Source organism: Lissotriton helveticus, chromosome 3_1 (assembly GCF_964261635.1).
Source record: "Lissotriton helveticus chromosome 3_1, aLisHel1.1, whole genome shotgun sequence".
Taxonomy (NCBI): domain Eukaryota; kingdom Metazoa; phylum Chordata; class Amphibia; order Caudata; family Salamandridae; genus Lissotriton; species Lissotriton helveticus.
In genome coordinates, this window is record NC_136061.1 from 1,098,384,489 (window position 1) to 1,098,406,963 (window position 22,475).

The 22,475-nt window shown below is 42.4% G+C and overlaps 1 protein-coding gene across 2 annotated transcripts in view; it reads left to right on the top strand.

Moving 5' to 3' along the window:
• ITGB6 (integrin subunit beta 6) overlaps nt 1-22,475 on the top strand; it is a 238,631-nt gene that overhangs the window by 86,584 nt on the left and 129,572 nt on the right. For both annotated transcript variants that reach the window (XM_078681677.1, XM_078681676.1), the window contains exon 9: nt 17,039-17,128. In XM_078681677.1, coding sequence (XP_078537803.1) covers nt 17,039-17,128 — 90 coding nt within the window. The remainder of the gene's footprint in view (nt 1-17,038; nt 17,129-22,475) is intronic.

A 22,475-nucleotide genomic window follows, 5' to 3' on the forward strand; every position in this document is an offset into this window, starting at 1 on the left:
CCGCAACCAAGTAGGAGAAGTGAATTTTGATAATTATCGGGTCAGCAGTCTGTAAGTCGCTGCATTCGGGTGCGAGTCGTCACCGGATAGGCAGACCAAAATAAATTGAGGATTGGAAAGGTGTCAGACCAGTTTGACATCCATAAAAAGCAGCTAAAATCGGCCAGTATCTGTAATCCTGACTTGATCTATCCAAAGTAGGAGGTCAGAGCAGTTCGTGATAACAGTATTGATACATAAAGAACAGAACAGCCCGCTGTCTATAGCTGGTTCATCCAGTGACTTCCACACGACGACTGCAAATCAATGAAACCGCATGTATTGCATCGCGGCCCAAGAGTTATGAGAGCTTAAATTCCGTGAATCTGCAGCATGTCGATCTCCTGGGAGATCTCCTAGGAGATCGACATGCTGCAGATTCACCGTGAATCTGCAGCATGTCGATCTCCTAGGACTTCACTTACCTCTGTGTACCACCTCTGGAACAGTGGGTTTCAGTTGCCACAGAGGGGGAAAGCAGCCGGCACCGCTGCTGGCTCCCTGTCCTGCAGGCACTGCAAATGGCACAGCCGCACTTCGCACCACAATCATGGTCTCACCGACGACCGTCGCCACCACCGAGCCGCTGCTTGCACCGGGACCTGTGGGCACAGCATTCCGCCCACCACGCCACACCTCTCTTCACTCCCCCGCCCTGGTCTCACTGACGACGTCACTGCTCGCTGACCTCAAAACCCGTGACCGCACTGTGGTTTAGGGACACCGCTCGTAAGTCACACGATGCAACTCCCCGTCCCACACTGCCGTCTAAGTGGACTGACACCTGCTTCCATCAACAGGCACTGCTGCTTGCACCATGACCTGTCAGCACTGCAACGAGCACTGCCTCACTCCGTACTGCAGCCCTGGCATCACCGCCGCTGCTGAGCGATTGTCACTGAGCCTTTGCCTGCACTGCGACTTGAAGGCACCGCACCCCGCACCACTGCGCTTCACATCACAACAGCGACTGTTGCCACGACAGGCCTACACCGACACGGTCAGCCGGAACTGTTGGATTCTGTTGTTTTCAGCACTGTGGTAGCCCCAGATGGCGCTACTGGCTTTAAGAAACTGCAATTTAAAGTAACTCTTGCAAAGTGCATATTTTTGATTACTGTATGTTTGTCTTTTATTGTTTTGGTCTTGTTTGCACAGATAAACATTGGTTATTTTTCTAAAACTGCTTTGTCGTCCTTTTTTAGTGTTTTCACTGTATTACTATTGATTATGTGCAAATGCTTTCCACCCTGCCTCTGAGATAAGCTTGACTGCTCGTGTCAAGCTACCAAGGGGGTGAGCAGGGGTTATTTCAGTAGTGTATCCCCTTTATCCTAACTGGAAGGAAGGGTCCTTATTTGGACAAAGTTGCAAGCCATTGCCAACTAAAGAACCCCATTTTTAAAAGTGTATAAAACATTAACCCTTCACAGCCCACCCTCAACTTTTTCTAGCACAATTTTCTCAAAATCTACTAAAAAGATTTACATTCAGAACCTATTCTGAGCAAAGTTCTGCCCCAAAGCTAAGATTGGTGTAATACAGTTTAGAAGTGTTTCATGCAGTCGGGAACATTCTTATTGGACTTAAAATAGGAATTGCTACTTTTACATCATCCCAAATATTTATTTCTCAATTTTAAGAAATATTCTTCATTCCATCTAATGTATAATCATGAATAGATATATAGTTTATATTAATGGATAACAGTGTATGTGAGAGGGTTTCAAGTACTTTAGATAACAATGCAGATCCCCGTCTATCCATTTGCGATTACCACATAGAACTATATTGTAGACCACATTTTTCATGGGCACACAGCCCGTGTGCAGTTTACCAATCAAATATATCCATTTAATCCACCCATCAATGGAAAGAAGCATTTGTTAGATTTGGAGCTTCTGATTTTTGTGATTTAGGAATCTTGTGCAGTTTGTGTGCTGGCTCATGAGCACATTTGCACTCCTACATTTTGCTCCAGGACAATTGTCTTTGTAACTCAGGCCATTGTCCTTAGTGCTTTTAAATACAGGGCTCTGACCATAATTAGAAAAACACCACTACTAGTGAAACAGACATATTTTTGCATTAGGGGAACAGAATACACATCTCATGCTTGCACCTGTGAAAACAGTGCAAGACTGCTACATGGTAAAGAACAGTAAATACTTTTTTGAAATATGCTATCCATAAGGATGGATCAACATTACAAAAAACCATTGGCCAGTACGATGAATTATAATGTAAAACTCGACTACACTCCAAAACTGCACTTATTTTGAAATGCATATCCTTTAGTTATATAATGATAGCACCTGGATGTTGGATTCATTGTATGGGATGTACTTTCTTAGTAAGCACAGATGTGTACCTTGAAACATGTCAATACAAGATATCAGGAATCTTCCTTAGAAAGATGTATTATGCAAGCAGAAGTGAATCATTGCCTGGGGAGATTGCAGATTGTATTCCTTGTGCATATCAGTGGTGGTTGGTAGTTTTAGGAGGTAGGAGGCAGACGGGACACACACACACACACACACATACACATACAAACCTACTCCTATCTAAGCATTCACACACACACAGTCCATTCACAACACTCATGACCAAATATTCAAACATACATTCATGCACGCACCAAACTTTAATATAAAAAAAACACTTACCTGCAGCTCTGCCTCGGAATTCCCAGGTGGGTTGGGACTGCTGCCTTCCCTCATTGGTTGACTTTAGGTCAGCCAGTGAGGGAAGGTATCAGTCCCAACTTCGTCACCCAGTGGTATGGGGTCAGTGAGACTGCTGACCCTTCCCCACTCTGTGACGAAGTTTCACTGATTGACACTCGACACTGGGAACTTAAGGGCTTAAAACTGGAGCCCAGGTCCAAAACAATGAGTGATGTTACCTCTCGTCACAGAGGGGGAGAGCCTCAAAGGCCTTTGATAAGCTGAGGCGGTCACCCCCCCCCCCCCCCCCAGGAGCTCTGACATCCTCAGCCCAGCAAAGATCCACACAGGCAGCCAGGAGCCTGTGCATTTAGCGCATGCCCAGCTCCTGCCTGCTGACCTGAAAATGACGAGTGTCTGTCAGGCTGAGCAATGATCACTTTTCTTGAGAGGCAAAGGGTGAGGTGGTGTGACCCCCTCCGTCCCAATGGGCTGGCCGTGGCTGCTACCTATATTGGAAAAATATACTTGGGGACTGGTCTTAGTGACATCTGCCTGTCACTGCCAGGAAGTGAATGAAGTGTTTAATGTGTTCTGCCAATTATAACTGACAGGGTGTGAGCCAGACCTGGAGGAGTACTTGATTTGCTTCTAAAGAGATGGGAGAGGCTGTGGGACTAGAGGTGACCTAATTAGTGGAAGACTGTCTAGTCTAGGTCCTATGATGTGTGAGTATCCTGGCAACCCAAGCACACACCTACTAGCTTCCTGCAAATGTACTTTGAAAATAAAAAAAATGCCATTTATTAGAACCAGGAGTGTAGATGTAAATCGAGGAATGAAAAATGAAAACCTTTGGATTGAGATGAAACAAAAATATTGTATTTTAGCTAACTTAAACCGGTGTCTCTGTCATGTTTAGTTGAGATTTGATATGCTCAAAGCTGGAATCCTGCATTAAATTCATCAACCAGATAGCCATGCCGACCTGTTTGAGTGAGACACAGTCAACCTGACTTTATTTCTTTGGATGTGATCCGAGCTTTTGTTCAACAAGAAAATATTTTTGGAGAGTGACATATTTCGGAAAAATTATACATTCCGTATTGTGACGTACTCATAACTACTCTTACCGTTTTGTGTCAAGATATTTTGAGAGTAATCATAGTAATTTTCCTTTTATTGCACAATAACTTCATGATTCGAAAGGCTATATAGCAACATCAATTCTACATAATATTAAAAAAAGGCCAGAGCATAATTTCAATTATGCTGGCAAATATTGCTAAATGAGGCACGCTGCTGAGAACTGTAACGAAGAGGGTAACACAAGACCCGTTGAGTTGATGGTAGAGTGAGATAATACTACCCAAACTACATCTCCCGGGGAAGAGCATACAGTGTTGAAACTCATGAGGGTCATAGAAATGTTACGGTCAGAAATGGGGGGTATGAAAAAACTGATCCTGAATCTCATTGTGGAACTGGGCAATCATTCGAATTTACAAACAAATAAGGGACCATAACATACAGATAGTCATGTCAAACATGGGATTGGTGCTCTGCCTAGTATCACTCAAGGTCTGTCCCCCCCAATCTCCATCAGTGAGGTCGATAGACTGCCAGGCGGGCTCTACTTTGGGCATAAACTTGAGAGGAGACCTGAGATCTAAGCCGGTCAGCACAGAGGGTGAACAGTTTTTGATGGTTAGGCGAAATGCAGAAATATCATTGACACATACTTTTAATTAGCGCCCATTTATGGTAAGCCCAGTGATATGAGTGGAAGGGCAAAAACTTATTTTGGCCCGCCTATGCCAAAGGTTAAAATTGGAAAGAACCCACATTCTCCCAAGGCGACTTGTGTGGTGAATATATGGTGCAAGTCCCAACAACTCAAATCGTATATGAGATCAATCAATCAATCAATCAATCAATCAAGACATTTATAGAGCGCACTACTCACCCGTAGGGTCTCAAGGCGCTGGGGGGGGGGGGGGTGCCGTTACTGCTCGAACAGCCAGGTCTTGAGCTTCTTCCTGAAGGAGAGGTGGTCTTGGGTCAGGCGCAGGTCGGTCGGGAGGGAGTTCCAGAGAATCAGGAGTCTCTAAATAATAAAGTGTGCCACTAGATTACACATTCAAGACACTACCTCTTGGTAATTAGAGAGGTGTTAAAATGGGTGGACATTAGTGTTCTCCCTCAGAATCTTTTGATTATATTAAATTGACTTTGTCTGATAGCTCCTTAGCTGATCACCTGATTACATTAGATCAACACTCTCTCCCTGGAAACGGGTCATCTATCTAGTTAAATAAAACCCACCTTGCAAGACAAAGGGAGATTGTTTGAGGAGAGATTGTCTGGTCCTCTCAATCACTGTTTGGATGGAGCCATAAGCCATCCTGGTGGTAGCACTAGTGGTAGTGCATCTAAATTCTCTGATGTCGATTGACTTACAGTTGGGGAGATGACTCTCTCCATGTCTGAAGGTAATTTTTAGGTTCCCCAAGATTGTTACACAACAAGGTCAGTGGCTCCTCAACATCTACCATCTTTGATTTTGGAGCTAGGACAGCTGGGCAAATTCCTGTTATCCAAAGTTGTATTAGTACAAGATTGACCTTAACTTCCAATTATACATATACATTTTTTCTGTCTCTGGTCCTTCTATGGATTGTGGGCTACTGCGGATATTTTCTTGGAATCTTGCATGCTAACAAGCAAAATTGTTAGATCCTAACTGGGCAAACCTTCTGGAGAACTATCATATTTGCATATTCCAGGAACCGGGGCGGTGGAACTGATCTTTAGATCAGAGTTTGTTAATGTGAGTGTTGAAGTTCAACCTTGTTTCTGGGCTAGCATCGTGTGGCCTTGCGATCTGTGTCAACATCAAGAATTAAGTAGAAAATGTCAGAAATTCCATCTATGGACATGTTAGGCCTTTTGATTACATTTAATTTGGGCTTAGGTTAATAAATGTCTACTGTAGGATGCCCTGGAACAAGGAATCACTAAAACTGAATGTTTTAAATTTGATTTTCGATAAACACTCGCTGTCCATGGATACACTGCTTGCGGGCGACTTTAATGTTACCTTTAAACCCTGGCAGAGATGAATACAATGACTGAACAGGAAGATGAAGCTTGTGGAATTTCTACTCTAGTCTCTGTTCCCATTAAACATTGCCCTTCTATGGACATTCAGTGTTTAGCTCTGACCTCACAGAAAGGGTTAAGAGCTTGTAATGGCTGTAGCACTTCTAATATGCAAAGAGCCCGAACCTTTAGAAGAGAGAACTCTTGTGGTACTGTTAGCTATTTCCTGTTAATATTAGGCTCTGGTCAACCCTAAATAATATGGTAGTCCTTGACAGAAGCGAGAGTGGCCATTATCCCTTGCTACTTTCCCTGAAGGGTTTTTTACATGTTGATTTGGATGTATGACGTTACAACGCATACTTTTACTCCGCAGACCATTACAACGCGACTTTTACTCCGCATACCGTTACAACGCATAGCGCCTTGGGGCGCTGGATAGTGGTAAGTATAATTTACTATTCTAACTCCAGTCCCCGTGGACCCTAGGGAAGGTGTTGGATAGTAAATTATACTTATTACCTATCCTAGAGCGCCCCCCAGCGCAATGCGTTGTAATGGTATGCGGAGTAATGGTCGCGTTGTAATGGTAGTGCGGAGTAAAAAATGCGTTGTAACAGGTGTATACCGTTGATTTGGATGGGATTGATGTGAAGGAAGTAAACATTCCTATCACTTCCAACAACCACTGAGGGATTAAATGGTCCCCCTAAATCAATAACTATGATGCTTTGGTGGATGTTTATGAAATTATTTTAGCATCCCTGGTGCCTTATATGGATTTTTTCTGGATTAACACCACCAATTTAGGATATTCACATTGCCCTTTTTTCAGAATTGAGGGAACATTTTATGCAGAATAGCGGTTTGAAATCAATATTTTGCAAATAACCCTCATGATACACAAAGGACAGCAGCAAGGCTAAACCCAATCTTTTTATGGATGTTAAAAGCCATAGAGAGAGGTCATTGTATATTCACTAGAGGTCTGCCAGTAGATATTTGGTGCTAGTTGCTACGAACAGAAGGATGCAAATTAGAGGGACTTGCTTGAGGCTGTAGCTAGCACGGATAATACAATTTTTAAGCATAGTCGCTCATAGGAATCAGTATGCTTCTACTAAGGTCGAGTTTAATATCCCATCAGATGTGTGAAAGCCGCACTTCTCTGAATTCTGATCAATGGCTGATTCTCATTCTTGTGCTCCTTCCCTAGTCACCCCTATCTTAAAGTCATCAGGCCCTTACACCAGCGTTCCTGCTCCTCAAATTGTATACACATTAAGTGGCACCCTTTTAGCAATTCAGAGTTTGAGGCAGGTGAAAGCACTGGGTCCTGAACCAAATATAGAACATAATTTATTATCTGGGCCCTGTATATTGATATTCTTTCAAAGACCATAATGACAGATGGAAATATTTTTCTGCTGATAGGAGAGGTTGAAATTAGGGTGGCCAAAAGCCATGTTAGCTCTTCAATGAGAACCAATAATTGACAGCCAACTCACAGATTTGAGATCACATTTAGGTACACCACTCTTAAAACCATGCTGTAGAAATAAAGAATAGCAACAGGAAGACTGAACCTCCTGAAGTTAAGTCGAATTAAGATCATGCAGACCAAAGGTTCTACAACAGCAAGGCAAAATAAAAGAAGTAATACTTGATGTTCTTACAGAGCTCACTGATTCCCTCTACAACGCATTTATATCATCTGTAATATAGCAAAGTTTAAATGGAAGGACAAACATGTCTCAATAATAGACTCGGACAGATATTAGATTAATTTGGTTATTGTAATAAAGATTCAAAGCTCATTACAACAAGGAGTCTCCTAAGAACTTCAGTCAAGAATATCACAGCTTGTATATAAGTGCCAAACATTTAAGCAGGCTTTTTTGGATGGTTATTAGAACATCAATTTACAGAGTCTTAGAGTCCCACCGCCATTAAGGCAGAAGGATACTTTGTTGTCTATCAGCTCAAATTCTACGAAGGTGAGAAAAGGGTTAAAATGTAAGGTCCATTTCTTCCCCTCTTGCAGGTTGCTTGTCTTTAGACGTGCGTCAGGCTTTTGATACTCTCAGCTGGCTGTATATGCTTGCGGTCCTGTCTAAATTTGGCCTGCCCCAGTCCTATTGTGCATGCATTAAATTGTTGTATACTAGTCCCACGGCGCGCGCTAAGACGGGTAGGACCATCTCTTCCTCTTATTTGCTATCTCGGGGTACGCGCCAGGGCTGCCCCTTATCCCCCATGCTTTTTGTGTTGGCCCTTGAGCCTCTTGCACAGTACCTGCATCAGATTATGATCCCTTATGGCATACAATTGTGTGGGGTGATACATTCAGTATCCTTATACGCGGATGACATGCTGTTATATTTTCACGATTTGGAAGTTGATAAACGTGAGATAGCTGCTGCCTTCTATAGATTCGGGGAAGTTTCTGTCTTGCGTCTTAATGCTTCTAAGTCGGTGGCCTTCGCTTTTTATAACACTTGTGCGTCTGCTACTCTACAATATGGTCAACTGCACTTCCTTGTTGAGCCTGTCACTTTTAAGTTCTTGGGGGTTAATATTTATAGATCGAACGCTGATACTATAGACGGTAATGTAGTACGTACCATTAACTTGTTGTGCTCCCAGATTGCCTTTTGAAATTTGTTGCAGTTGACTGTGGCAGGCCGCGTGGCTGTGTCAAAAATGGTTATGCTACCCTGCCTCCTTTATTACTTTGTGAATCTGCCGGTGGTACTGCCCACTTGGATTTTTAAAGTGCTTGGCACATTATTGACATCTCTGATAAGGGGGGCGGGCAGACATCGGTTGGTTCTGGCTAAACAGCAGCTACCTAGTACGGCGGGGGCATGGGGGCACTTGATTTTAAGACGTATTGTATAGTGGGGCAGTTGCAATGGATGGCATATTGGTTGGCCGGTAAGAATTTATTCAAAATTGGATACTCCTTGGGTTGTTTGTGACATGGGTTTCTTCAGTCCCAGCTCTGTCCAGGTGCACGGAAAATGCGAGATCCTACTTACTTGTTGCATGTTGCATTGCAATATTGTGCACAGGCGAAGAGGTTGGCTCGGTTGCCATTTCCGTACGCCCCAAATATCCCCATATGTGGATTGCCTCCTAGGCGTGGGGTGCTATTGATGACCCAAATACAGGGGTGGACCCGGAAGGGGGTGGGGACAGTCAGGGATTTATTTCTCGAGGGCCACTTGATGCCCCATGATGAATTTGTACGCACTAACTCGCTGCTTGACACCTTGTTTCTCATTCACGTGGCTGTAGCGCGTTTCATTCGCACTTATTGGTAAATGGATCAAACGGAACCCACAACTTTTCAATTACTGAGATCACTACACATTATGGGTCATGGCCGACACTTGGTGCTATGGTTTTATCGAGGCCTGAGGGAACATTTGCATGTTCCACTAATACACCTTAGGCAGAAGTGGGACGTGGCCTTGGGGCGGGAGCTGGAGGACAGAGAATGGGCCCAAATGCTAGAACATGCCTGCTGAGTTTCTCGGAATTGCAGTTTAAAAACGATTCAGTTATTTGTACTACATAGAGCATACCTTGCCCCAGCTACGATACGGAAATTGTTTCCCACGACGGCCGCTGTAAGTCCATGGTGTAGGATGCATGACGCTGATTTTCTTCATATGATATGGTCGTGTCGGTTGCTGCAGGGGTTTTGGTCAGAGGTTGTCCGGGGGTTGGAGGTGTTGACAGAGCGTGCGCCGTGGGACACGATCGAGGCCTGCCGTTTGGGATTATTCCCACTCCCTAAGAAGGCTAAATTGCTACGCACGTTTGCAGGGTAGGCCCTGATGTTGGCAAAACGTATGATTACACGAAGCTGGAAGTCTACTCTAGCACCGCGAGTGGGCGATTGGCGTTAGGAAGTGGACAGAGGGGCGGTTGCAGAAAGGGAGGCTTTGCACCGTGAAGAATACAGAGGACTGCGAAAGCGGCCGATTTCGCTGGACTGGGCACACCTAGTGGAACAATTCAAGGCTATGGAACATGTTGAGCCCTCGGGTTCGCATCACAGTAGGCGGGACAGTGGTGCAGTATCATAGGGGCTGGTGGATTCATGCTTACCCACGCTCTACCTGGGGGCCTCCTTTCTGCTTACTTATCCCCAGTCCTGTTCCTTTGTCCCTGTCCCCTTTGGGTCTCCCCCCTCTTCTTGCTCCTCTTTGTGTTTCTCTCCCCTCTCCTTCTTCTTTCCCCCCTCCTCCCCCCCTCCTCGGTACACGCCCCTTTACGGGGTTCTCAGACCGAGTGCGCACTAGACGCAGGAATATCAGCGTAGCGTGTAGTCTGTATAGCGGCACTTAAGTTACTTGTTTGTTGGGGTATGGTTTGGGGAGGTTTAGTTTGGGAAGGGGATGTAATGGGCTCTGCTCAGGATACCACCTATTAGTATTGTAGTTACTTGTCTGGATTTACGGATTGTACATTTATACTGCAAGTCATGCTGTATTTTCTGTAAGATGTATGTACACCTTATTTTAACATGCGGCCAGGATCCGGGCCGCCTTGCTAATATACAAGGCCTTCAAAATGCTTATGATTCCCCGTATACACCTGTGTATTATTTGCAGTGCTCAATAAAAATATTTAAAAATAAATAAATTAATTAAATCTGAAGTCCATTAAGGGCGAAACCATTAGCATAAACAAAGATATAAAAGGAAATAAAAAATTGAAATGGGCAGCAAAGAATGTTTCATTCCATCAGCTACCGACTGTAGCTTCAGCAAGACGGTACAAAAGTAAAAGAAAAGTTCATCAAAAATCAATCAGCAGAGCATGCTCTCGCAAAGGAAAAAAGAGAAAAATATGGCGATCGTCAAGTAGCAAAAATGAATGGCGTTGCCCCTCCTTTGGGGTTTCTTCTTTTATAAAGTCTCTAACAACATCCCGGTAATGTAGCATCTCACCACCATCTGAGGACTGTTTTATGCTCAAATTCACATAATGCCACCTAGGACACTTGCAACAGTGAGATGCATTCCCATGCTGGTCATGAGAAATAAAAAATTGAGAGTCCACATAGGCCTAATGTCGGTAAAAGAGATCATGTTTCTATACGTTTTTGCACAGACTTATCTAAATGGTGCATTTATACAGAAAACATTAGAAATACTAGACCATTTCACTAATAGCATAACTCCATCAATACATGTTAATAAACAACATTTTCATAGGAAACTCTTATTAGTGTAACTCATTTTTATGTATTTGTATTTCTTTGTGTGTATGTTTGCATTTTAAGGCACGCCTCTACAGTGGTTCTATTACGCTTGTCTCATTTTCATGTGTCACTGTGTCTAACATGTACAAGCTGCACTTTCAGCTTTCATGTCTTTAATTAGTCAATGTGTTGTGTCTTATGATTTTTTAAATCGTGGTACATCAAACTCTCTAAAACACTTTAAAAGTATTGGACTCTGGATTTATTGCTTAAAACCCCATGGTTATCTTTTATAAAAGGATGATTTTACAAACTGGAAATAAAAGATCTATGGGGTCTCCTGGAAATTTAACTGCTACTGTCCTTAAGAACATATACTGATTTCACCTCTGAGAAAGATGTATTGTGCACGCTAGGTCAAATGGACTGATTGACCCTTTTCTAGACCATAAGTGGATGGACACCTGTGTTTGAAGATTTTATAGATAAGATTTCACCACCCAGTGCTTCAAAATCGTATATTCCGTTCCATCCAAGGGTACTTCCGCTGAACAATTGTATATGCATAAAGGCATCCCAAGAACTTAGATATAATCTATGTTCCTTTTGCAAATTGCGTGCTGAAACAGAAGATTATTTTATGTTTTTGTAAGAGCTATGTAAATATAAGGAGATGATAAATTGTTACAGCATGTAGATCCTTGTAGCCAAGGCATTACCTTATGACTTAACGAAATACAAAAATTAAAGGCCAATCTCGTGATTATTTTTGCTCTAATTAGGTTCTTACATAAAGCTTGAATTGTAAGAAAACTCTCTGTCATACAGAATAAGAATTGTTATGGTGATCTATAACATGTACTTGTTTTTAACATCACAAATGTAGTTGTATTGTTCTGATGTATTTGTAAAATGTTATACTGTGTGTTTTTAGAGGAATTTATTTCCAGTAAATAAACTTTTTTGGATGATAATGATGAGGAAAAACCTGTTGAGGGCTCACAATAACTATGCAAACTTTTGCCTATGGTCAAAATGGTGTGTAATGTATGAGCATTATTATGTGGATTATAGACCCTTCCTACAAGACGTTTTTCTTGAGAAAGGTTATCACATATTTCTGATAGATGTCGGAGGATGTGGCACACCAAGTTCTGGTGCCGGAGAGTTCTAGATTCTTAGAGCGCACCTGAAATACGACGGTTTGAGAGTATGTGTTATTTAACATTTTGGGATTTCCAGGTGGAGCTCTTCTTTTCTGTGCAATGCCTGAGACCCTCGTGTGATGGCAAGTTTGTCAGCCAACTAGTTTACGAAATTTAAGTACAGAGCTTTGTGGGTTTCACAGGAAGTTCTAAATATGCAATGTGCTCCCGGGTGAGCTCAAAACTGGACTGACATGGTCATATTTTCTGGAACTTTTGATTAAGCTGATTATTTCCTATTGAAATACTTTCAACGGCACTAGCCAAAGGGGCATTCCAATAGTCTAGTCTTCTTACCTTGTAACACGGATTGCAAATAAATTGCTTGGTAAGATTCAATTACGGTAATTTTTTATGATAAACTATCATTTAAGTCTCAGATTATTTACGTAATGAAAATTTGTTTCTGGACTTTGAGGGCACTTAAACAATTATTACCCCTCCTTCTGCGGGATGCCTGAAAAACCGTAGCCCATGTCTCTATTCTATCCAGATTAGACTATTCAAATGTTTTAATGTGGGTCTACCGTCCTCTCTGATTCAACGCCTACAGGTAGTCCAGAATATGGCAGCTTGTCTGCAATTGAATCTTCCTAAGAGTACCCCAACATCGTTCTACCTAAAACAGCTTCATTGGCTACCACTGATCAAGACGATCATTTTTATTCATTAACGCTGGCTCACTGTGCATTCCATGACTCAGGTCTCACTTTTTAAATGAGAGAATTGAGTAGTACCAACCTAAAGACTTGTGGTCTAGAAAAGCTCATCTGATTATGGTCCTCCACTTTAAAAAAGCGAGATGTGGTTGCGCATCTTTTTTGGCCTGAGTGGCCAAAATCTAGAACTTCCTCTTGGTCCAAATCAGGAACCTGTCTAATGAGACTGCTTTTTGCAAACTATTAAAAACTCATCTTTTAAGTCGATAAACCTCTCTCATGTTTTAGCGCCAGGACACTCCCTGAGTAGCTGCATGCTCTATAAGTCATGCCATGTCATTCATTCATTCAATGAATGTAACATACCTATAGATGATGTTACATGCAATACACACACTATAGATGAAGATGTGAATATTAGCCAAGAAAAAGATGAAGACAATATATGAAGTAGGTGAATGCGCTAGGGATCTGATACAAAATAAGTAATGGAATTGTCTATGGGTGAGTAAAAGAGGCAAGATGCTATCAAATAAATTGAAACAATGGAAAAGCCTTGTACAGAGCAGTATTTCATATATGAAAACTGAAAGAGAATGCCAGAACCACCAGCAGCACTTGAAGGTATGCACAATATGAGTCTCATTGTAAAGTAGAACGAGATGTGAATGTTTCACTAGAAATGACCCATGTTTCAGTTACCTAGATGAAATAGAAGCTAAGATTGAATAATATGTCAAAAGATAAAAGATACCATACTGTTAGTTGTACAGTAAATGAACCAAGTAGAAACATAATAAAACAGTTTCAGGGTTGCAATGGCAACAAATATGAAAGGCACAGAAGGCTATGGTTGGGTGATGTGAGTGATACACACCATGAGACACGTTAAACAGCCAAGGTCAAAGGCCTTAAATAAGATGCATGCTAAGATTGATTTATGAGAATAAAAGATTGTGTGGTGAGACATCAACCTATTGCATGAGTGGTGTACAATAGTTTGACAGGCAGAGTAAATAGGCATGCTCAGCATTCCACAAAAAAAGACAGGAAAACTGCAATGACAATCATGAGCCAGATTGATGCATTTCTCTCGGCTTCTCGCAAGGGACACAATTATTAGAGAGTAAGTAGAGCCAGCTACACCTAACAACCATGGCAGGCTATACCCCTTAATTTAGGAGTCATTTTTTGATTCTGCTTTCTCTTTTTTCAGATCAGATAAACAGGGTCTCTCTTACTTTTCTTTTTTTTATGAGTAACACATATAGTTGTTCCAACATTCCCCGTGGTCTGTCAAACATTAGTGGCCCAGTCCATAATATTGTAGAAGATTGATTACTCTATTTCTTCCTGCACACCTGATTCAATGAATACAGCTCCCTTAGAGTGTCGCGCTCATTTGATCCTGCTCTTCCAGCCCACCCATCTTTCTCGAGGCACCTGAAACCATTCACTGGGTGCAGCTTGCGACGGGGTCCACCTGCAAAGCCTTTGTATATGTCGCTATGGCTTTTACAAGCTGGGTCTTCCTTATTTTCAGCAATGTGTGTTCCCTTATTTGCCTTCTAGAGCTTGTTGCTCAAACATTGCAAACCATTTATAGGTTCCCAGGCTCAGTCGAGTATGGGGCTATGGCTGGCGTTTTGTGACTCTTACATCCCAAACGCTGGAATTCTCTTCCATCCACTTTACATACTGTCACAGATAACTTGTCATTCTGTAAGCAATTAAAAACCCTGCTATTTTTGGAAGACTCATTTAATTTATTTGAGAAACCCGAATAGTGACAGGACACCATGTTAGGTATCATTGTACTCTATAAATAATTGTTTATTCATTCAGACAATCAGGCTCGTGACCATGGAACTGGGGATGTACCTATCTCGATGAAGGGACAGTGGTCAGCTAGTAGTGGTGGAGTGAGAAGTAAAGTAGAGTGCCAGTAGAGTGAGAAGATAACCATCGTAGGTCACGTTGGACAGAGAGAAAACAACCACAGAAACTGGCAGCGAAGTGTGTGGTCTTATTTTTCACCGAAGCGCGTCGACGCCTGTTCTTTTATATTGGGTTATATCCAGGAACAGCCTCATGTCTAATACAACCAATGAGTGAATAGAATGATGGTGTGTATATACTTGATTCCTGCTGGTAGTAACCTCTCTTTGATGAATTTAACATTTCACATATATGTCTCTGTCTCTCATGATGTATTTTTAATGTTTTTTAATGTGTACATTTATGCTTTTTTTATTGTTATTTCAAATTCTTTTTAATAAACCCTGATTGTGTTATGTATTCGAGCTCTTTATCTCTGTGTAACATATGGTTGTTTTCTGGGTCCAGATTTGTGTCTCCATCCACGCGGATGTTTCTGCATGTGTAAGATAAAAGTGGATATTGGGTGATTAGTGCGGTTGATTGTATACTTGGTTATAGGTTGATTTCGGTGCACGTCCAAGAGAGCCCTCTCTTTACATTCATTTCACTGTTCAGCAGCAGTTTACATCCTGCAGCCAGTCCTACACACAGACCAATAACTGCACTAAAAGATTATGAGGTGACCTATCAAGAACGAGGCATCTACAGTAGCTTAAAGGGTGGAGTAAATAGACGTGCAGCCGGGGCCTGTGCAGGTAAGAGCAGTGGGGCCGGGTGGGTGGGCATTGCAGAGGATGATGATGATGAGGGGAAATTAAATAAATAATTAATTTTCCCTCGTCATCGTCCGTTGAAATCCCCCTCCCAAACAGCCCCACCGCTCTTACCTGCATGGGCTGCAGCTGTAGACGTGACTGACACTACCAAGCTAAACAGCGAGTAGCTGAGCAAAACAGTGTCCTATGACCAGCTGCTCTTCAGAAGAGGCATTCTCATCTCATTAATGTGACTACCTTGAGCAGAGCCAGTCTCATGATCAAGGCAATGGAGCTTCCAAAAACCTCGATAGAGGCCAGAGGGTTAGTCCCACTGGCAAAAAGAGGAAAGCAGCATTTCAAGTTAGGCTATGCATGCAGATGCTGTTGCCTCTGGGCCTCTCGGCTTGCCACTATTTCTATTTAAACCTCTCCAGCTGGTGCAGAACCAAGCTGCGAGACTTGTTCACAAACAACCAAAATGGCAATCTGCCAGACCTTTACTAGTAAAACTTCACTGGCTCCCAATCGCACAACGGGCAGCTTTCAAGACAGGGTGCCTACTTTTTAAGTCCCTTCACTGTAGGAATCCTAAATTTATCAGCAGCCTGATATCGAGGCATGTTCCGTCCCACAACCTGCGCTCAGCACACCTCCAGCTGCTAACCACCCCCACCTTCAAGCTCAAACGCCAGGGAGGGTGCAGGTTTTCCTATTTGGGCCCCAAATTCTGGAACTCCCTACCACTAGGGATTCGATCATGCAACAACCTCCTGGGGTTTAGAAAAATGCTCAAGACATGGTTGTTTGAGCAGGCTCATGCGTAATCCGTTGCTGCCTTGATGTTGTCCAAAGCAAAGCGCCAAGACACCTCCCGGCGTATGTGCGCTATAGAATTTTTTTTAACATAACTATACCGTCAGCTAGACACAGACACTCATCGGTAGTATGAGCATACAGAGAAAGAGGGGTCAGAGAGCAGTGACATGGGCATGAGTGAAAAAACCAATGCCTTCAGTTGCACAGTCAAATTGGAGTGCAGCAGAAAGACACCAACACAAAGGCAAAACTAGGTAGCAAAAGTATGACATGGAACTATGCTTGCACCATTTTGTCCCTGCCCAGAAGCAGTATATAGAATGCAAGGTGCCAGCCTCCATCTCACACTGTCTGGGGCATGTATGAAGAGGTGAGTAGGGGGCGCTGTATGACCTGAGACAGCATGGGATGACCCACAAGCATAGGTCTCAGAAGACAAAGAGCCAGCGAGTACTGGAACTTAACCCAGCAAAACCAGTCAGGGAGTGTTCAGTTTATCAATATTTGGGATGAAGGGAGCCATTTTGTTGCTCAGTTTCTTCTTTCGAGTAATGGTAACCAGAGCTGACAGCTTTAGTAAAGCTCTGTTGATGAAAGACAAAAGCTGCTGGAACTGCAGGTAATGTGTTTTAAACATGTTTGCAATTTGTGCTATTAAGTTACATTTGACTGCATTTCTTCTCATTTACAGAACTACGCAAAATTCATTCCTGGAGCCACTGTTGGTGTTCTTGAGTCAGACTCTGGAAACATTCTGCAACTGATTATCACTGCATACAAGGTAAGGCACCTAAGTTCATATTAACTTGTTTTTTTATTCGCGGACCGTTACTATCTGAATTGTTTCGTAGACACATCAGACACCATGTTACCTCTCTTTTTTGTACTGCACTCTAAAAAGCAAACTTAATCAAAATTGAGGGTAGGCTGTCTACAGAGAACTATATTTATTTCCTTGTTTAATCTATTTTTTTAGCTCACATGCCGCCTAATACTCTGATATAATCAACAATCCTTCACCACATTATATAAAAAGAGGGTGAGGTTAGTTATGTCTTGTCACTGACATAGAGAGTGAGTTCAAAGCTAAGCAAATGACCACACACAAAGTCTATCCAAGTACTTCGGCAACATGGCTCTAAATATTGGCTAGATAGCATTTATCTCGGGAGAGGATTATCAAAATCGAAGGCAATAGTTCTGTGTGGACATTTTCAGGAGTGCCAAGGCAGAGGGGTTAGTGGGCTCATATTGTAACAAGCAGAATATTTTACCACTGGTGCCCTGGGGCTTAACTGTACTATTGAAACCAAAATGGAGCACGGCGTACTTTACTACTTGACCAGTAGGGTAGCGAAGTCAGCCCATCCAGCGCTTACTCAGGGTTTGCGAGTGAACACTCCACCAACCATCCAATAGCAGCCAATAAATCAATGTCCAGTCAGTGCTTTTCTTATGAAAAGAAAAAGTACTTTACTTTTGCACACAGAATAATACTGTAAATAAACTTCAGAGGACACTTCATGTATTACCCCAGTATCTCATTTCCAATTCACAGTTCATTTGGGGGGAACAGGTTTTAATAGTTATCTTGATGTGCAGGTGACTCTTTAGCCCTTTGGAGGTGGAGGGAATATCAGGGGACTCTTTCCAGCGGTGTTCCCTACAGTCCGACTGACCCATCGCTGAGAAGCTGGACTAGTTCAGTCTCAATGGAGCTGCGGCTCATCTCCCTCCTGAGTCACAATTGCACAGGGCCTTTTCTGGTCTTGCTGGTGCTGGAGGTCAGCAGGGGCAGCGCCACTTGAGTTAGTACATGGCCAACGAACTGAGATCATTCTTCCTGTATCCTGGCCCAGCCAAGGTTGTTGTGGTCCATAGTGTGTGTGTGTGTGTGTGTGTGTGTATGTGTGTGTGCGCACACCCAGTCAAATGGGTATCATCAGGCAAGCTCAAGCCACAGTGCTTGTTGTCTGGCGCACATAGCTTCATAAGCTCCTCCTGCGCCCCAACACAAACCCCCCCCCAACCAAAGAAAAGCAGGAGCCAACCCCTGGTGGGTGTAGTGATGTCATGACATCAATCAGTGTCCTCTCTGACAACAAGAGAAGCCCTTCTCATTGCACAGCTCAGTTGGATGAAGCCAGCAGATGTGGGCATATGTGTTATGCTTCCATTTATAGGCACTAGTATTCTTCAGCAAGACAATCCATGAAGCGTGCGGTTTTATCTACCACTTTAGATACCCCAGTTATCCAGACTTCTTGCTGTGGCTTAGGAAATGCGATTCATCTTTGAGTTACAGTAGCAGTTTCAACTCCTCAGTGCCCCAGCTCTTTCACACATATTGTACCCACCAAGAACCACCTTATACACCCACTGGGCGGGGGTAACTATTACATATACATCACAAATGTCACATGGGACTCACTTGTGTGGAGCTTTACGCCTGCAAATCTGAAAGCCCTGAAATGTTTTTAGAATCAATTCTGCTCCACAAATAATTGAAACAATTAATTACTGTATTAACATCAAAAGGCGTGGGTAGTAGTGTTCTCATATAGAGAAACGTCCGCACATTCGTTAGCCCCAATGTAACAATAATACAATTTGAACGTGGAATTTAGGTATTATACAACAGAAATTTGAAAGTAGGTGCTCAATTAGCCCTAGCAACACCTACTACCAAATGGTGTCAATCACACACAAAGTGTGCATAAAGCATCAGAAGAAAGGAAGGGCTTGGACAGCACACCTGTAGTCACCATTTAGTCATACAAAAGTAGGTCACGTCAATGGGTATAGTCTATCCCAATCAACTCTGATTTAGAAATATTGGCAACAACAATAATCATAATACAAGGATCCAAGGCACATAGTAATCTTGATAATTTTTATTCCAAAATCACTTCAATAAAATTTCCCAGCACACGACTTGCTGACACGTGTTTCGTCTTTTCAAGAAGACTTTTTCAAGGCAATAATAGTTGCATAATATCCCGGAGCCAGACGGTGTAGAAACTAGATACGGTCACAAATGAAGTGTGATATTCACAGAAAGGCCACCATTTAGGCATAATCTTCACATAAGTCAATAACACGCTGAGGATTGTTAAGCAAATTATTGATTAAAGAGCAATCTGTCAAGTCCAAGCATAGCACCTTTATTTTGCTCTCACAATTGGCGAAATCACCAATGTCACCGCCGATCTAATATATATTGGCGTTGTCCTCTCACGTGTCGTTCAGCATATGTGGGTCAAATAACTATACCATTTGGGGTTGTACAGTGTATTATATGTTTTGTTTCTATTTATGTATTTAAATGTGAGCACTGCGTCGCCTGCAGTATTCTATTCAAGTTTTCACACTTGAATATATTCTATGCTGATACATGCTGAATAATGCAACTAATGTATATATATAAAACGAAGAAGACCGCCTGGTCGAAACGCGCGCCAATAAACGATTTTCACATGGACCCTGGAGTGCGAGTCTTTTGTGTTTCCTTGGATCTATCAAGTGGGGAACCCTTTCAGACATATATATATATATATATATATATATATATATATATATATATATATATATATATATATATATATTATATATATATATATTTATATATATATATATTATGTCTTTCATTTGGGAGTCCAGAATCTTTTATTGAGTGGTCTCAATGTCAGACATCCTACAGATGCGTGACATTGAGAGATGAGAATACTTTTCGAAGCTTCCTTTAAATAGTGAAATAAATGCTGAGGCTCTCCTTTGAAGAGACTTCTAAAAACTTTTATATAACTTTGAGGTGGAAAATTCTGCTCTTTATGCTGTGCCGGGCTTCTGAGAACCAGATAATTTAACAATACTAAATTAAAGCATTTTACCCTTGCAATAAAATATCAAATTTCACAAGTAAGCAGTATCGGTATAAAGTATGTACATTTATATAATTCATAGTGTTTTGCACAATCTAGATTCTTGATATTTGCATTTTAAAATGTTTCGTTTTTTTCAGTAGAAGTGCCCCATCTGCTTATATTTCACACAAAAATATACTGCATTTGTAATAAAACAGAAACATACATGTAAAAAATGAGGCGACATTTCTATCAAGGCAAATGTAGTATTTCCTAATATGAAATATTCCTTAATCTCTAGGGGGCAGATTTAAGAGCCCCTTGTGACACTTTACACCGCCGTTGCATCACTTTTGTGACGCAGCGGCGGCGTAAACAATGCGCAACTATGCAACATATTTACAACTTGACGCATCTAGTGAGATGAGTCACATTGTAAAGCCCTGCGCTACATTATACCTGCGTCAGGTATAATGTATGCAGGGTGGGTGTTCCATCGCAAGGAGGCCCCGTAAAAGTGATGCACTGAAATCTACAAGATTTCACTGAGTCACTTTCACGTCCCCGCTGCATCAAAACCCTTACGCCTGCTTGTAGCAGGCGTAAGGAGTGACTCAGCACAGCAAGTATAGGGAGCCCCTCGAGCAGTGCTGGAGTTGCGTCACACTTGCAATACGACTCCTCCACTGCGTCACCTTTACGGCATCAAATGCGTCACACAGCTGTCTATTCTTGCACCATGGTGCGCCGCATTGTAAATGCGGCACATCCATGGTGGCGCAAGGGGTTTCTGCCGTGACGCAAAATAACTGCCGCATCCCTGCTGATATGCAGGTATGTACCAGTAAATGTAAATCTGCCCCTGGGTATGTGAAGGAATGGAGCCAGGGATTCCCTTTCTAGGCAATGGGTAAATTACATGGCAAATCTCTCTCTCTCTCTTTATGTTGTACGTGTGTGCAGGAGGGTCCACACACATTGACACTCATAAAAAGCACGGGGTTCTGTACTGAGGAAGATACGTGCCATTTTTGGCATTCAGTTGTGATGCCGCAGAGACCATATTTCTCGTTTCTCGTGCATTTTCAAATTGCTTGGCTTCTTGAATAGTTGACAGTAGTGCAAGAAAGAGCGTCATGAAAGGCTGTCCGTCTCCCAGTGTCAGCTTGACAGTGCGCCTAATATTTTAACAGTGAGAAATTGAGAAAATTTATGTCACTAATTTGAGGTTTAAATTCCTAATAACTATAAAAAGCGAAATGCAGAAAAAAAGGTTTCCTTCGTTATGCAAAAGGAAGAGCACATTGGGAATTGTTCAGCCATTAAGTTGAATGTGAAGTGGCGGCATCTTCCTTTAAGACGCAGTCGCTGCCTGCACGTCGCTTGCCCCTGCTTGTTTGCTGCGACAGAGCGGCCCTTCCGCATACTTGTACTCGCTCGGAGCTACGGGCTACCTCAAAGCACACGCTGAAATCGGGTTTGATGATTGATAGAAGTGAATTTCAATTTGGAGTGACCTAAAACGCAAGTAACATATTGTTCAGGTGCAAATACCTCCAACCCGGATACACAGCAGCACACCCTTAAAGGCACAGCGCATGGCGTCTACCAGTTTAAATATGAGAGAGAGAGCGAGAGAGAGACAAAGAGCGAGAGAGAGAGAGAGAGAGAATTACTAAAAGCACAAACACCAGGGGCCTAATAAGGATGGTGCACGGATTTGGATTACCTTAGATGAGATAAAAAACGCCTCTTTCGAGTTTTTGCAGCACCAAAACCCGAATGTCCTGATATACTTGTTCTTTTTATCCCAATAAAATCTGGCCGATCTTACCTCATGCCAAAAAGTCCGCATAACTCATAATTCTGTCCCCTGAACAAACAGGGGTTTGCGCAGGGGCCAGCATTAACCGGGCTAATCAAAATCAGGCCGTTAACAGTTTAAATATAAGCAGAGGACCGAATTGTTTGGCTGAGGTGACTAAATTATGCCGCAGGAAAAGCCAAATTATACAGCATTATGCGGCACAATTTGGACAGTCCAGATATACTTTGTTGTCATTTTTGGCATATTAACACTGCCTGGGCAAAGGTTTCAAGTCATTAATATCTGTAAGACCAAAATGCAGTAATCAGTGAAAAGGTGACCTGCCACTGCACTGCACACAGCCTACCTCTGCGCAGCAACAGGTGTGGCAGCATTCTTAGTAACTTTTGACCCTTTGTGCTAAAAGAATGTTTAGGATTATGTGGCGAGTGCAGCAG